The sequence below is a fragment of the Ascaphus truei genome, chromosome 10 (assembly GCF_040206685.1).
Source record: "Ascaphus truei isolate aAscTru1 chromosome 10, aAscTru1.hap1, whole genome shotgun sequence".
NCBI lineage: Eukaryota > Metazoa > Chordata > Amphibia > Anura > Ascaphidae > Ascaphus > Ascaphus truei.
The window spans coordinates 21446207-21463711 of NC_134492.1; the positions used below are offsets into that span (position 1 = coordinate 21446207).

The 17505-nt window shown below is 45.8% G+C and overlaps 1 protein-coding gene across 2 annotated transcripts in view; it reads right to left on the reverse strand.

The window, feature by feature from the left end:
• The window catches only part of BTBD19 (BTB domain containing 19), a 35956-nt gene extending 19043 nt beyond the window's left edge, over positions 1 to 16913 (reverse strand). For both annotated transcript variants that reach the window (XM_075616166.1, XM_075616165.1), the window contains exons 1-3: positions 16426 to 16913; positions 8230 to 8458; positions 6349 to 6402 (exon numbers count right to left, since the gene is read on the reverse strand). In XM_075616166.1, the coding sequence (XP_075472281.1) occupies positions 6349 to 6402; positions 8230 to 8458; positions 16426 to 16535 (393 nt within the window). In that variant the 5' untranslated portion in view covers positions 16536 to 16913. The remainder of the gene's footprint in view (positions 1 to 6348; positions 6403 to 8229; positions 8459 to 16425) is intronic.
• Positions 16914 to 17505: the final 592 nt, after the last annotated feature.

Below are 17505 nucleotides of genomic sequence, written 5' to 3' on the forward strand. Positions count from 1 at the left end.
ATGATTGAGTCACCTGTGCTGAAGCAGGGATATCCTGAAAACCTGACCTGTTGGTGGCCCTTGAGGACTGGAGTTGCCACCCCTGGATTAATGATTGTTTATGATGATTTATCTATTCACCGACACATAGCAATGCGTTGCAGGACCTATCTGGCAGAGAAAGGGTTAATTGCACTCATAAAAAGGTTTTCGGATCACATTTACAGGGGTGGCTGATTCTCACGGTTTTGGAAGGCGTACTCTGAAGTTTTCCACTTTCATCTCCGAGTGACACAGGTCACAGTATGATCCACGCCTGAGTTCACACAGCAGCGTTGGTCAGCGAGACGCGGGTGTGACACACACTTCCTTGGTATCTCGCCGTCTCTCCTCCACCCGGTTTCTAGGATTTATATAAAAGCTGCATGTTCTCCTCTCAGCAGGAGTTATTTGAAACAGGCCACGGCCCTTGTAATGGCAGCAAGCCAGGGATCCCTTTGAAATTAGAAAGAGGCTACACAGCATCAGTTGCAGCCTTCAGATCTGAAGGGTAATACTGCAAGCAGGAAAGATACATGTGTAAGCCACTCCACATTTAACAGGAGCACATGTAAGGGGGATATTTATGATCACATATGTAACCCTTTCACTTGCGATGTGTGCGGCCCCCTCCCTGAGCCCCAGGCCGCCTTCTTTCTAACATCAAGAACTATTCTTAAATTACTTTGTGTTTTAAAAGGATCACAGAAAATACAGCGCCTGCCTCCTTGGGACACATTGGGCAATAGAGCATGACCCAAATGCATTCCAAATGGCTGTGCGGAAGTAGCAAAGCATGCTAGCCGCCATGTTGTTCTATCCCAGGTTGCCAGTGGATGTTTTTGGGATACCTACATAAGAAAAAGGGTTGGCCTCTGTTTTGATAGGAGACAATAATGGAGATCTAAACTTTTTTTTGGGGGGGGGGGGGGTTGTTAAAAGTCAAAGTGGGGAATGCCAGAAGCAAAGGAGTTAATACTCTCTGTACAAAGCCAGGGTTGAGGAGGGTGCCCGGAGCTCCCACGCAGAAGAAAAATACAGAATACCTGTTTATTTCTTTACAAACGCGGTGTACAAAGCACAAGCGTGATGTGACTTGTGATATAAAACAGCCAGTGCCCAGGCACATGTACGGTCAGTCTCCGGAGAGGTGATAAGGGACACACACCCGTGCACTGCTTCTGCCGATTCACCGGTTTGCCACCTGCACTGTCCCAGGGGTTTCATGGCGGAGGAAGGGCTCCGCCGGATTACGCTTTTCCTCTTTGTACACAGCTGCTTCCTGACGCAGAGACCTTACGTAATCGCCTGTTCTCTAACCTCCTGCAACACGTTGCTCAACGGGAATGTTACAACCGAAATAAAATTGACAGCAGCCTTGAGCCTCTTGGGCGACTGGGCACATGACCGCCGGGGCTCTTCCCCCATCACCTTAGTCCCCGTCGCCTGGTCCGTGCACTCCATCCCTCCCCATCAGGGGGTGACGTGGTGGAGGGGCGTTTATTTAAATCCTGGGCAGCGGCAGGGAAACCAGTCCGCTAACTGCCAGGAAAGTTCGTGCCCACCCGGGATATTTGAGGTGGGCATTTCAAGGCGTGGGGGGTGGGAGTAAGTGTGCTTTGTCCTTGCCAGACGGCGGCTCTATGGTGCGGGAAAGCTCTGCGGTGGCGAGTGGGCAGGGCTCATTTGTGCGCGATTCCCTGGGGCCCATTCTCGCTGAACGACCCAGGCAGGTGCCCGGCTTGGCGGGCCATAGTTTGGGTACCGTCGGCCTTTCCAAGCTGGCACGGTTAGCACTTCTCAAGGGGGGACATTATACATTTTAGTAAAAGCCGTGACCTTTGTAGGTCCAGACCTTCCTTGTGTGTTTATTTATATGTAACTTTACAGGGAAGGGTACTCGGGGGAGGGAGGGGGGAAGGGTACTCGGGGGAGGGAGGGGGGGGAAGGGTACTCGGGGGAGGGAGGGGGGGGAAGGGTACTCGGGGGAGGGAGGGGGGGAAGGGTACCCGGGGGAGGGAGGCGAGGGCTGAAGCTTCCTTGCAGGCTCCAAGGTCAATGAAAGAAGTGATGGGAAACTAGCCAGCAGCGGGATAGCACTTCCGATGCCAGCAATCTATTCTCACGCTCGTAAAAGAAGCAATCCCTGCTAAAAAAAACCCACACAACTGCTTCTAGCCAGTGTCTGTAGTGATGGTACTATGGGGACTCGGAGTATCACTTATTTTGTTTATTTACAGTTCCACTGCAATACTACATATTGATTCACAAAATCACGGCTCTGCTTTCTTTATCATAAAGAGGGATTTACAATTACGTCTCTATTCCTTTTTTGTTTCCCTAACATAAAAATATACATACCATTAGAACATAATAAACAACTATACTTCATAAATTATTATTACATAATAAAAAAATATATATATATATATATATATATATACACACGCAGTCTAAAAATCTTCAGACCAGATGGCATTGCAGCTTGAAGACATATTGTGACAGCGCTGCCTCACTCAACATAAAGCAATAATATTTTAGACTGTAAGCTCCTAGGGCAGGGGTGCCCAACTCCAGTCCTCAATGGCTCAGTCGCTTGTGCTGAAGCAGGGATATCCTGAAAACCTGACCTGTTGGTGGCCCTTGCTTGAGGACTGGAGTTAGCCACCCCTGCCCTAGGAGCAGGGCCCTTCTTACCCACTGCCCCAGTGCATGTTAAGGCTGTAATTGTACGATTGCCTTCACGCCCCTTTGCACCGCGCTGTGGAATATGTTGCTATGCTATAAATAAATGACGGGAATAATAATAGAATAATGAAAACTGAAAGCATCCTGCAGGCTGGGCGCCTGGTCAGCTTATCTGCAGCCGCGGACGTCCTGGCACAAGGATCACATCCCCAGTCTGCTGTCATTTCCTGCCCGGCTATTAATAGAACGCAGCCCACCCCTCATCCTGTGTGCCTGGGGAGAGGGATTTAAGGCACAACCTCTCTCCCCCTCCCCAATCTCTTCCACATGCCAAGCCTCTGGCAGTGAAGGGGTTAAAAAGGATGGGGCCTTCCACCTCAATTTGTCTTTATTGCTTTCTCTCCAACCAATTAATGTAAATTCTCTCCTTTCACTCACACCACATATTCCACGTTAAATCCTGTACTAGTTAAGAGAAAAGTGGCTAAGAGTTTTCGACCCATTCATAGCCTCAGACTTACGCACAAACATAAATACTTTTTTTTAAACATTTTTTCTTCTAAAACCTCAGAATTTCACTTATTTGGGGCCTGGACAGCTATACACAGGATCCACCAAAGTGGTGAGGTGTTGTTTGATGGTAACCAAACTCCTGCAGTCCATCAGGATTAAGATAAATGAATGCACTGTGACAGAAAGGTTGACAGGCACCTCCCTTATGGCTTTGAAAGGAGTGTGGCATTCAAGGAATTCCTTTCATTAGCCAGGGTGCTCCCTGGGAGCGCTCGCTTCGAACAGAGAATACAGATACAAGTGGACCCATCACTGCTGGAAGAGGCTGCTGCACATTCCTTTGGGGAAAACTCTGCAGATCTGCAACAGCTAATCTGGAAACCACAGACCCCCCAAATCATTGCCCCACGCTATTTTTATTTTCAAGATCGGATGCTTTGTCCATAAGATAATATTTCAAATGCTTAAGTGCCTGAGAAATAAAAATGGAACTGGACAGGACTATATTATTATAGGAGCTAAAACCAATATCAGGATCTCCAACATTTTGTGGGAATAAAATAGGTCCCACTGTCCTGCCCCTCCCCCCCCCTCATACTGAACAGAGGAACTTCCAAGTAATCCCAATGGAAGACTGCATAGGTTATAGCAGAGGTGCTCAACTCTAGTTGAAGACGGAGCCCCCTGTGCTGAAGCAGGGACTGATTGAGCCACCTGTGCTGAAGCTGGGATATCATTAAAACCTGACCTGTTGTGGGGGGGGGGGGGGGTAAGGACTGTTGTTGAGCACACCTGCCATAACGTATGCAGCTTACCATAGTTACATAGTAGATGAGGTTGAAACATGACTTATGTCCATGCCCAGGTCATACGTGAAAACGAGAGGTAACTCTCAATGTATTACTTCCTGGTAAAACATGTTATAAATAAATGAGTTCAACGTGTAAACTTTCTGTGTCATAGGTACAGTAGAGCTGGTCCTACAGGAGCCAAACACATGTAGTATACCTGCTAAATAGGTGCAGTTGGGGGGTAATATATATACTTCTGGGGGGGAGAAGGGGAGGTTGTTCTGCTCCTTTAGCAAAAAGGTTAACATGTCTTAACAGTTTCAGCTCAGGTGCTGCCACTGGCCAGGTGACCGAGTTCTGTTCTACAACCAGTTCAATATTGTCCATGCAATCTCAAATAAATGATTAAAGGGGACACCTCCTTTCATTCCGTAATAGCCGCCTCTAGAGCTTGCTAGGTGTTCCAAACCTCCTATCATTAGGCACGGTTATTATAATTATTATTGTTTATTCATGAGAAAATACAAAAAGGGAAAAAGAGGGTACCCCCCCCTCCCAAAAAAGGGTAAAGTACGCCTTTGCACATCAGTTGTCACCAAAAAAAAGTCTCATTTTTTTCCGGAAACAGTGGAGAATACAACGTTGCAGGTTCAACATGGACCTTTCATCTGATGAGTATTCCATGTTGGACCTGAAACATTGTATTCTACGGAAATAAGAGACATTTTTTCGACAAGACTGTCGTGAGCTGTACTTTACGTCTTTTTGGGTGGGGGGGGGGGTTCCCTATTTTTCACTTTGTATTTTTGCCTATTGTGTTAGCCACACATACTGAACAGGTTGTTTACCTCTTTTCCCCCCCAATTTTTTCATGATTATTTATAAGGCGCCAACATACACCCCAACAATGTGTGTAAAAGATCAAATAACATTGTAACATGTATGACAAGGTTACCACGCTGGTGCCACAGGTATAGCAATGAGTTTGCAATCAAAGAAAAAAGGTGAACTTTGAGTCTCTGCTCCGGGACAAAAAGCATGTGCGTTCCAACATGTATATACAGGAGCACCAGCAATTAATAACTACAATTAGATTATCCTCCCCAGAAATAATGATATATTTATAGTAGAGTAGGTAAGGAGAGTATCAAATACAGGGTTGGCTTCATTTTGATAAAACACGCACATTGAGTGACTTGGTGAGTCTGATCTTCACTGGTTGATTATGGGAAAACGGATTGGTTGGTAGTTTAGATAATTGCGTTGCCGTAAAGTCAAGTGAGGGAAGAAAAAGCAGGCAAGTGGAAATGCCCATTTAAAATGAAAGGGGGGTCAGACTCATTTGTTTCTAGCTGGGACCATCTCGGAGTAAACCCGAAACTCGCCCCCAGTCAGCACGGACATTCTTGCTCAGAGGATATTCCATTAAAGGGAAGCAGAGTTGAGGCAGAACGGTGAAGCCAGTGATCTTCCTACTGGTGGCAGGAAGTGTAAACAGTGGGGGAACAGTAGGCAAAGTGGGAGAGGGTATATGGGGAAATACTCGAGTCGTGCAAGGAATCCACAGACTAATATTTTGGGGAATACTGTTTGTTTGTTTTTTAGGTTGCCCACATCCCTTTGCTCCTTATCAAAGGCTCACGTATCAATAGCAGGAATGAATAAGGTTCCTGTGACAGAGGAGACATAGCCACCGTCATATATTTATTAAAATGTTTTACCAGGAAGTAATACAGTGAGAGTTAGGGCCGTTCTATACTGTGTGCGGCCGTGCGCGCATGTGCGAACGCGCGTGCACGAGCCGCATGCTTCTCGTGTGTATGCTGTGAATAAAGGTACTGTGTGTGTATATGTATGTGTGTGAAGAGATTGTGAGTTATGTATTAAATAATATTTTTTAAATTAAAAAAAAGTTGTAATTAAAATAATTTTTATTTATTTAACTTTGACACACACACACACATTACAGCGCGGGTAGCGGCGCGAAATAATTTATTTCCTCATCTTCTCCCTCGTCGGTCCGCTCCAAGCTCCCTGCCGTGCGCACGCGCGGCACTATTATAGAGTGGCTGGCTATCCTCAGCCAACTAAAACTGCCGCACGCGCGCACTATAGAATCAGCCTTACCTCTCGTTTTCAAGTATGTCCTGGGCACAGAGTTATAAAAATACATGGTTGCATTAAAAGAACAGAGGTTAAACAGTCAATTCACAGACATTTCATGGACCATTTCATAGAAGCTCTAGTATTGACAGTCTCCTCTGGCAACCCTCCTTGTGTGAGCACATGACGCACCAAGAACCTCGTTCACTCCCCAATACACGGGCACGGACTTTACCTTTCTCAAGTCATCCAACCCGTACTCCACAGCTGACGTTAGAACCTCCAGGGCCTGCAACGAAACATAAGTGAACAGCCAAACATGCACCTTCCAACCCAACAAATTAGAACTTGCTGTACCAGGGACCAGCGACTTTGGAAACCAAGTCTACCTTAAAAGGAGATACGCTAAAGCAACGTTCCGTTTTCCCTCCTGCTTCCATGCACCAGAAACATGGGACCACCTGTAAAGATCTCAGGAATGTCAATACGCAGAATATGCAGAAGATACCAATATTCGGAAGTAATGAAACGCACCACGGAGAGCGCTGCTGAAGGCAATGGATTACATCGGAGGTGGGAAATTGCCCGATGGACATGTGCTTATGGGAAGCCCGAAGATTGCACACCAAGAACAACTGATAAAGCAGCTGGGCACGTCACATGAAGAACAAGAATATAGATAACAGTTACATTATTTGCCACAGCAGACATTTTTGTGGCAAGAGGACCTTCCTCAGGGCGTTTTCATAGGACCTCAAAACTGCGGTCTTATTTTATGACCTTTTGTTCCTTCTGTATTAAAGTGCTGAATTTTCTATACTCTTCATGTTTAATTAGTGCTAGTTTTCTATGTGCACCATGTTTAACTTGTGACATGCAGCTCTTGTAGGTATGGGAGGGCCGCAGCATTTTACTACCTTAGTTTGCCCAACAATGCATTATGTCATTCACATTAAGCAGCTACTCAGTTAGATCCTGGTCACATTCACTCATGTTGACATCAGTCCTTCAACCACTTCCTGGACGGGGGACGTCACACACAGGAGGAGAAGACATTAAGCAAGAGCATAGATGGGACATGATGACAGTGTAATAGTTGAACTTTTACACACTTAAGTACATTAACTGTTTACAAATATATATATATATATATATATATATATATATATATATATATATATATATATATATATAATGTGTATTATTTTGGTCACATATTGGTACTGAGTGTTCAAACGGGAAGGAATATGTCATCTTTCTACAATGTAGCTGAATGTTTCTCAAACTATTACAGCTTATTCTTCTTAGAAAATGCACCATAAAGCAGCTAAATGTCATTGATTTTTGGAAGTTACTCACCCGTGCTGCTCTCCAACAGTAATAACCAACAAAAAGTGCCTCTCCCACAATATTGCCTATCTACTGTATGGGTACTTAGTGTCAGCTGTGATACTTTGGAGAGAAGGTTTTCGGGGGGGGTGGTCTCTTTTGTAAGCAGAAAAAGCTTCAGACAGATGGAAGTGTGTAGTCATAGTGCTTCATATTGCATGTTAAGTCTAACTTAGGAGGCCCAAGGGGGTGATGAACATTTATGACGGGTACTCTTCTTCCTAAACTCCAACATATTATGGTCACTGATATGGTTGCTGTGTGATTGTTTTAATGACTACTGAAACCCCACAAGAAGAAGAAGAAGATGAGAGACGGAGAAGGTCTATTCTTTAAAGCATTACATATGCCAAGCATTAACAAAAAAAGAACATTGAAATTGGTTGGTAAGATTAAATACATCTTCAACACAACAAGGGAGGGGGTGCTGGGGCACATTACTATTTGACTCATATCTGTAGGAGGTGAGGAGGTATGTTTTGCTGATGTCTCTATACGACATGAGTGTTATGTGTCCCTGATGTCTGTATGAGATGACAGGTATGTGTCCCCAGTGTCTTTGCAGGAAGGAGGTACATGTGTATGAAATGACATCAATGTGTCCCTACTTTCTCCGTAAAAGCAAGAGATGACACACTTTGTCCCTGTAGAACTAGTTCAGTCCCCATACCAGAGTCTGTCATTAAGTTGCCCCCTCTCTGTGTGACCCATTTGGTTTTGTACTCACAATGACACTGTTGAGCGTCACACTGTTGGTGTACAGGAACTCCATCACCGCCAGGAAGACTTCAGGGTGCATGTCAGCCAAGACAAAGGGGACCCGCAGCTCCTGAGAGGCCTCATCCGACTGTAGCTGCTGGCTGAACATGCCGTGAAACACCTTGCAGCGACACGCCAGCACGCAACGGTGACCGTGAACCACCTGCCTCTCCTTCCCCACCACAAACGTCACATCACTGCAGGAGAGAATCAGCGGTGAATTGTCTTACTCCCGCAGGCAGAACACCAACCACAAATACGTACGAGGAAGCGGAGGGGATACCACAGGTCTTTATTCGAACACCTTCACAATGAGTTGGGAGGTGTGTCTGGCAGAGGGGTCATAGAGGTGTCCGGCTCTGAAAGGAGTTTACATCGAGTCTTTTCAGGGTGCTGGGTGTGAATATATGAAAAATTTGGTGCGCCCATGAATTAGGAATAAATACAGTCTGGTATCAATAATCCTAATGATTCAAACTCTGGAGTAAGACTCTAGTATGGAGTGGGTCAAGTACGATATCTTGAGTGAATAACCCGTGAGATAATGATATAATATCTCCTGAAGCAAACAAATCAAGGTGATGGTGGCTCAACCTGAAGTTAACTCATTTGAGAAAAACTGAATCACTACTGGAGTACTGGAAACACTAAGTAACAACATGTGGAATAAATCTTACCCGCTCCTGAGCCTCCACGAGTCTATGATGGCGCGTCCAGCCGCAGATGTAGAAATCCCGTAACAAAAGAAGAAGAAAGCATTTTTTTTCCTTCTTTTGTTGCTGGGTGTGAATATGCAGATATAATAATGATGGGCGCCACAGACTTTTATATTCCAAACAAGAGCTTTATTCACATCCATTGTTACGTCTCGCCATACAAAAACATGCTTCACTTCACACATGAACTGGTGGCAAATAATATGGTTACACTGTGCTTCTTCTCCTGTTAGCTCTCACTCCTACACTGGGGAGGCTTATGTGTGTTTCCCTTAGTAATGGTTAGATTGGCAATCTCCTGCTTAGTGTCAATAGTGCCCCCATCTCAAGTGGGGCTATGGTGGAAATATACTCTGTCCTCGGGGGGGGGGGAATCAGTATCCCATCACTGTGTTTAGTCTAAGTCGTCCATGCATATTGGATCTTTTACTTAGTTTACTTAGGACCTTCAGGTGGGGCCAATCCGATTATGCTGCGGAGCTACTACTCCGAGAACTCCTATTAAGCACATGCTTACTCCTCTTCCCGAATGAGAACAATCTTGGGCCATTAATATAGGCGCTAACTATATAGGGCACGCTCCTTAACTGAAAACAATAAATGGTTGCAGAACATCCTTAATACACACAACTATACACACAAAAGCCTATTTACAGGACTCACAGTGAGGCTTCACTCTGAGGAACCTGCTTCTAGAACATAGGGAATATCTATATATACCCTCCTATCTCCCTATAGTGACAAGACATACAAAAGAGGGGCTATCCCTTTCTGCATAGTCATCCTTCCTCACATGAGGGGGGGAGGGGAGTAACCCCACACAGTTAACCCATTAAGGCAGTAAACCCCTTCTACCAACTAGTAGACCCCAAAGGGGGCTACATTTGCTTTGCCTTTTTCATTCCCCTCGCACACTTCACTGTGAAATCCATAGTTTGGGGATTTTGGAGAAAAATAATAAAAATAATAATTCTTAGCATTAATATTAAAAAAAAAAAAAGAAGAAAAAGGGAAAAGTTTTTTAAAGTGTAAGACTGAAATGATAAACTTCTTTAAACAGATTCCCGACCATCACAAGACTGGAGATGCTGGAATGTATAACAGGAGTATTTCTTCTAAACCAGGGGAGCGCAATCTTTTCCCCTGCGCCCCCTGCCAGCTGTTCCCCTCTCTCCGCGCCCCCCCTCTTACCTTGGCTCCGGCGTCATGACATCACAATGCCATGGCGACGCGTCTTCAGGAGAAAGGTAAGTGCAGTTTACAGAGGCCTTCGCCGCTTCCTCTGCACTTCATTTAAATGCCTTCGGGAAGTGCGCGGGGCCTCTGTAAACCCCGCGCCCCCCGCAGACAATCTTGGGCGCGCCCCCGCGCCCCAGTTTACGCACCGCTGTTCTAAACGATAAAATAATCATTGTACAGTGAAGTATGTGATAGGGCTGAAAATGGGAAAGCATCGGCAAATGAAAAAGAAACAACACATTGTTAGGTAAAGTTTTTCACTCTGGCCTTTGCAGGAATTAGGTTGGCGTTATAGTAAACGCCATTGTGCTCGCGTGACAATGATAATTACCTGTCTCCCTATGACAGTGCATCTAGTGAGGAGCGCGATGGCGCGGCTGCGTTTTGAAAAGACCAAAAAAAATTGTCTTTCCAAGAGCGTCCGCGTCAGGTGAGCGGTTCCGCCAATGACGGGGTACCAGCTTTGTGACGCGTCCGCCACGACCTCCACAATCTCCTGCAGCCAAGTTCACAGATCGCTGGGGCTGCAGGAGTGGGCGAGGCTACGCGCTCCGTCACTATTATCCCAGCCTTACCCCCCTATTCATGCAGATTGACAGATGACGTGTTGGACACCTCTAGGATCGGAAAAAGATGGCAACCTATAAAATGGTAAAAAAATAATAATAATAATAATAATAATAATAATAATAATAATAATAATAATAATAATATCAGTGAGATTTGGGGGTTCCGAGTCAAAAAATGGCATTTTCATGGAAAATTTCTGACTATTATCAGTGTGACTCCATTAAAATATGTGAGACACAGATGCTGGAAAAAAATAAAATAAAATATCAACCAGACTCTAAAATAAAATTATATCAGGCAGTAGATGGGAGATCCATCCTGACAAGAGTTTATAGCATGTGAAGAGAAAAATGGTAACATTCATTTCAGTTCCACCGCCCAGAGAACAGAAACTGCTTCTCCTGTCAATCAGCCCGACTAGGGGGTATTTCCTGCTCTGCATGGCAGTGTCTGGGGGGGGGGGGGGGGGGAGATACTTTGGTTAATAAGTCTTAAAACAGATCATATTTGAACAAGGAAGAGGAAGCTTAGCTTTATGTGGCTAGTATGAGGTCACTGTATTCAAATGACTGAATGCGGAGTTGAAACTGCAGAGTTGATCTGTTTACGGAGATTCTGAATCTGGAATTAGTCCTAGTTAGATACCTGCAGGTACTTCTAGCTACAAGAAGGTACCAATTTTTGGGAAAGACCTTATTTCCTTGGACTTGCATTGGGATTAGGTGATTTATTTGATTTTGTTTCTTAAAAATCAGTGACACTTTATTTAAAAAAAGGATGCATTTTTGTCAGTTAACCCTTTCAGTGACAGATGTATTTCAATAAAGGGTTAAAATTTAGGGGGTCTCTGATACCGAGTTGGCCAAGGTGCAATGGATCAAACAGCCCTTCTCATGCAGTTTTACAGGATTGGAACTGGATCCGGGGTTCTTACAGACTTTAACCGCACTCTTTGCAGCTTCGGGGACCCCCTCCCCAGTTTGAGATACTTACCGGAGAAGTTATTAGTATTGGTTATGAAAATGCCAGAAAATATTCAGTATTTTAATAAACCTGGCACACCAGAGCTTAATTTTAGTTGGAGGGTGCCTTAAAAATAATGTGTGCTTCCTCCTGGCGTGGATGGGGTGATGGCGGTGCACTGCGTGTCAAACGCCTATGATGCGTTTCAAATGAAGGAAATGCTGCTGAGGCTGGTTGCGATATGAAAAAGAACAATTTATTGAACGTGGACAAGCATAGTTAAAAACAAGAGTCAGGGGAAAAGCCTCTGACGCGTTTCGTGCATGTACTGCACCTTATTTGCCTTAAAAATAATGAATTATGACAGGCCAGGCCACTGACCCGGACAGTTTCTGTGCTGGTCTAGGAATGAGGCTATCCAAGGTCAATGCCTGGAAGAGGGGGATTGAAATATGGAGTCACAATTCTCTTCTGACTGTAGAAAGAGACGAAAACCTTCTAATGTATCTTGAAAGGCATTCATTGGTGTTCTGTACAATACCAGAGGGTGTGACCAGGGAGATATTCCAGAGAATGGTTTGAATTTACTAAATATGATACATCTGGCATACAATACAATTCACAAGGATGTGAAAGTTATTTATGGACCAGGGAACTCAGCTGTTTAGATTGATACAAAAACAAAAATGACAGTTTGGTTTATGTTATCTCTCTGATATATATTTTTGTCGTACAAACGTATAAATTGTGTTTGCAAAAATCATATCTATGCGCGTATTTTAAATATATAGATGCAACCATGAATATGGCGTTCTTCTAAGTATAGCAGTAAAGATATGGGACTTTTTCTGTATTCAGGCACTTTTTGACTCAAAATCTATGAATTTAGAAATTCAACATAGAGGGTGTGTTTCTCTACAGCACACGTGGATTTCGATATTTCTAACCTCACTGAAAGGTTGGCCGGGTGGGCAACTTCATTCCTCAAGGGCCACCTACAGGTCTTCTGGATATCCCTGGCCTGTAGGTGGCCCTTGAGGGCTGGTGATACTCACCCCCGGCCTATATATAAACGATAAGCCTTTTGTTTAAAGTGGTATCTGATGATCTTTACTAACACACACATCTTGTTTATGAGGCTTATAACATCAGCCCTAACACCCTGCGGTCACCCTCACACTACACTTTGCTGCCTACCAACAATAACAGAATTTCACTTTTCCTGCTTCAGTGGGTGGAAATACACCAGCAGCAGATAAACTGTTATGTTGCAGTTTGACTCATGGGCCCAAGACATGCACAGAGCTGCGAGGTGAGAAAACCCCCGCCAGCATTAACTGAGCTATGTTTTATAACTGTTCATAATGGTGAGGCATGGGTTAAACCCGCAGTGAACAGTCAGTCAGTCTGGTGTTTTTGTAGATATATACACATACACATTTGTATCTAAACTACATTAAATAATTCAGCTTTAAATAAAAAAAATATGTGGTAGAACAAGCATTTCTCCTCTCTCCCAATTAGTATCACAGCCCCATCTCCAATATATCATATTTTCAATAACAATTCCTAATCACTATACAGATGTGAAGTTTATTCTGCATCCCTAAAACAAAAAATGCCAGAACTCAGTTTCCCAACACAAATAGCCCTGGTTAGAGTAGTACAGTACTCTGCACCTTATTTTCTTGACATAAAGGGGTCGGGTGAGTGGATTACTGCATCAGTCAAAAACACAGAGATATGGGAAACGGGGTACTCTAGTAGGGGGTTCTCAACAAGGGTTCCTCCCCCAACAGGTCAAATGTTCAGAATGTGCCTGCTTCAACACAGGTGGCTCAATCAGTCCCTGCTTCAGCACAGGTGGCTCAATCAGTCCCTGCTTTAGCAAAGGTGGCTCAATCAGTCCCTGCTTCAGCACAGGTGGCACCATCAGAGGTTCAGCCTTTGACTGGGCATCTGATTGCGCCACCTGTGCTGAAGCTGGGATATCCTGAAAACCTGGACCTGTAGGCGGGGGACTTGAGGACTGAAGTTGAGAACCGCTGGTCCAGAGGTAACAGAATTCGGGGTGAACCCGATACAAATGTCAAGATTAGCTCTTTACGACCGTGGGCAAACTTGTTTTTTTTTTTTTTTACATTTAATAAAGTGTCAGCTCCACGGAGCAGCGACTTGGGCCTGAAAAGAAATCTGTGTAAACTGCTCTGTCACCTGCAGGGCCATATAATGGAAAAGATTTATTATTATTATTATTATTATTATTATAAGAAAAGAAAACCGATTTGGAGGTGGCCTGAGAAAGTAGCCAATGGCAGCGTCCTTCCCGTTGAGCTAACGCACTGTCAGTGGGACGCCCTTTCACATAACGACACGTTGCGCTGATGTCGCGGTTGCCTCATCGGTAAGTGAAGCGGGGGGGGGGGGTGTCTCTAAAATGTCTTCAGATTTTTATTCGTGCGTTACGTATTACTGCGACCTCCTCCTGATTTATAAAATAAATGATACAAATGGTGCAGGCAAACGTCCCATGACTAAGTGCTTTCACCAGTCATCTCTATAAGACGCTGTGCACAATTCCACCTTTAACCCTCTCACTACCGGAGTGGCCAACGATACATTATATAACATTGCTTTTCTGAGCTCTAGGTTCCATTGATAATCTTATCTGCTGCTTTCTCCCACAGAACTAGGGGCTTAGAAATGGACCATAAAACTCCCGGCAATCCTCTCTGGCACTGAAGGGGTTAAGAATGCCTGTGCCCGCCATTGTTTTTGGGACACTTCGCCCATTTAACCGCGTCGGTGCCAGAACGGCGTGCAATATATTGCAATGCGAGCCGCCGGAGGAAAGCTGACGACGCCAGTTTTATCCGGCGGTTAAAGGCCACCGAGACTAAACTGTTTTTTTTCCACCTGCTTTGCAAATTGTGTTGTTATTTGCAGCTTTGGTTTAACCCAGCACTTCGGAGAAAATCGAAAACCACAGAGAGGGGATGACTGGAGGGTGACCGCCAAACGGGGAGGAGGGACAAGTCGTGACAGGCGCACTTCACCTATTAACCCCGTACACACCGGTCTCTGCACTTTAGAATTGAGATTTAATATACTGCGTTGGGGAGGTCCCAGCGGGAGACCCCATGCCAGCTCTTCCTTGTGAAACAGGCGCTGGACATGACATTGTAAGCACGTTCTCATTCATTGTGCTCTTACATTTCGGTGTCCTGAGCAGCGACACCGACAGCACTAGGCAATGTACAACCCAGCGTGAAATCATTGTATGCTGTGCTGACACCCGAAGACATTATAAGGGTTGGCACTCAAAAGTCAGGGGTGCTCAACTCCAGTCCTCCCACCCTCCCCCCTCCAACAGGTCAGGTTTTCAGGATATCCCAGCTTCAGCACAGGTGGTTCAATCAGTCTCAATCAAAGACTGAGTCGCCTGTGCTGAAGCTGGAATATCTTGAAAACCTGATCTGGTGGGGCTTGATGACAGGAGTTAAGTACCTTTACTCCAAGTACAGGATACGTCATGCTAGAAATCCTGGTTACTTAATATTTATTTAGGGGAGAGATCTCATTTACCGGATTGAATGTGGGGAGGTCCTGGGTGGGGGTGGGGAGGTCCTGGGTGGGGGTGGGGAGGTCCTGGGTGGGGGTGGGGAGGTCCTGGGTGGGCTGCCTGCGACCTTGTGATCGCTACACCAAGCCATCACAAGTTTGAGATCTGAAAGCCTGGTGTCACCTTCCATCACTCAAAGGGTTAAAGTGCATGTCCTACTGGACATCCCCCCCGCAACAGGTCAGGTTTTAAGGATATCCCAGGTCTGCACAAGTGGCTTTACACCTTTACAAAATTGGACAAATATTTGGGAAATAATTTTTTTTTTCTTTTCAACTTTACCATGGTACAGAAATTCCATTTGCATAGTTTTTCCTATCTTTATCCAACATCTTTTGGTGATAAGACTGACAGTCACCGAAGCTCTGTTCTTTGTTTGCAGAGTAAAGCCATGCCTGCTCAAACAGATCAACAGAAGTAGGGTCCCCGGAGAAATGCAAAGCATATGATACAGAGAAGCAAACACGGTGACTTTCAGGCCAGGGACACTGACTCTTTCTGGGGCCATGGTACCGCACGCTGAGCGAACAGACTGCCTTAAGGCAGTGATCGCGTCCATGCTGCGTGCGGTGCGCGTCCATGCTGCGTGCGGTGCGCGTCCATGCTGCGTGCGGTGCGCGTCCATTCTGCGTGCGGTGCGCGTCTGCACGAAAGCAGAAGGGGGCACGCTTTGCGTGAGAAATCAGTTCAACTGATTTCTCAGCGCGACAGAAAGGTCACGTGCGCGTTTCGCCCAATGAGGGCGAACCAGCTTCGTGACGTCACTGGCACGCCCACGCACGGCGCGCATACCGTGGCCAAACAACACACCCACTTCAAGCGGGTGACGTCACGCCCGCGCACGCCTCCGCACGGGCGAAGGCACTATGTCCCCAGCCTAAGAAAGACAATTCCACTCAGAAATGGTTTCTGTTTTATTCTGACCATCTACAGAAGATGTTAGTACCCATGCTACTGTCTTCCTACACCTGGGAGAGACTGTCCCTGCAGAAGAGAAGTCCCCAGTCACACCCCACTGGCTGACACTCATATCGTCGGTTTATTGGTCACTTACCTGAAGTGGGGGTTGTTAATAAGTCCCCTGAAGGCCGCAGTGAAGCAGCTGCTGTTGCCCTGCAGTGAGGCCGAAGCTCCGGGCTTGGCTGTGGCTGAGTACTGGGCCATGTTGGGGGAGACACCAAGCAGGGCCCAGTGAGAGCTGCACAGCTCACCAAGCACCGGGGGGCCCTTTAAAGGAGCCCTGGCTGTGTCCCATTATTACTCTTCTTGTTGATGCTACTTTGCTGCCCCTTGTCCCACTGCTGCTGTCCCTAGATCCCCTCACGCGTGGAACATCCCCTGGCTCCCCCCTCTTCCCTTGTGTTGGGGAGTCAGAGCCCTGGAAGTGACCCCCCCGGCTCAGCAGATGTTGGCTCCAGTCCTGGTGTTTGCTAAGTGCACATGTGGGCTTTATTCCTGAGGATCCAGCCTCCCACGAAATCCCTGGCGTGGGAGGGGGGAGATGGAAACCCGGAGGCGGATTCAGCCCTGAAGTCGGACCAGACTCGGAAATGGGAGGTTGTTTTAACCCCTTCACTCCCAGGGAGGGACCTTTAAAAGCATAGTCCTGGCTGAAAAAGCAGTGCTGGGCCTTCTGGCAGCAAACATAAATGTGCAACGTGTCACTTCCACGCCAGTGGTATTTGCTGGGATAAGGCTGGTTCAGATTGGGGATATAACTGCAAGTGATATTGGGTTATGAAAATGGCTGCAGGGCTTCTATCTCTATGTAGTTGGGCTGAAGGAGTATCTGAAAGGCAAGAACACTGCCTTTGACGTGGGCAAAATTAGTTTGAATCCCAGTGTCCGTGTGTTCATCACCCTGTGACCCCCCCTCCCCCCAAATTAGATTGTAAGTTCTGCAGGACAGGGAAATAACTAAATGGGCCATTGTGGCTGCAAAATTGTACGTGCAGTCCAGTGCACAACGTCAGTGTCACGTTAAATATATATATATACTTTATAGGACATGGCACTAAGTAACTGTATGAAAATGCATGTTTGGCATGCAGAGGGGTTAACCCCAGTGTGTCGATGCTCCTGATGCTGAAGGGGTTAATACAGCGGTGTGCAACAACAGTCCTCAAAGGTCAGG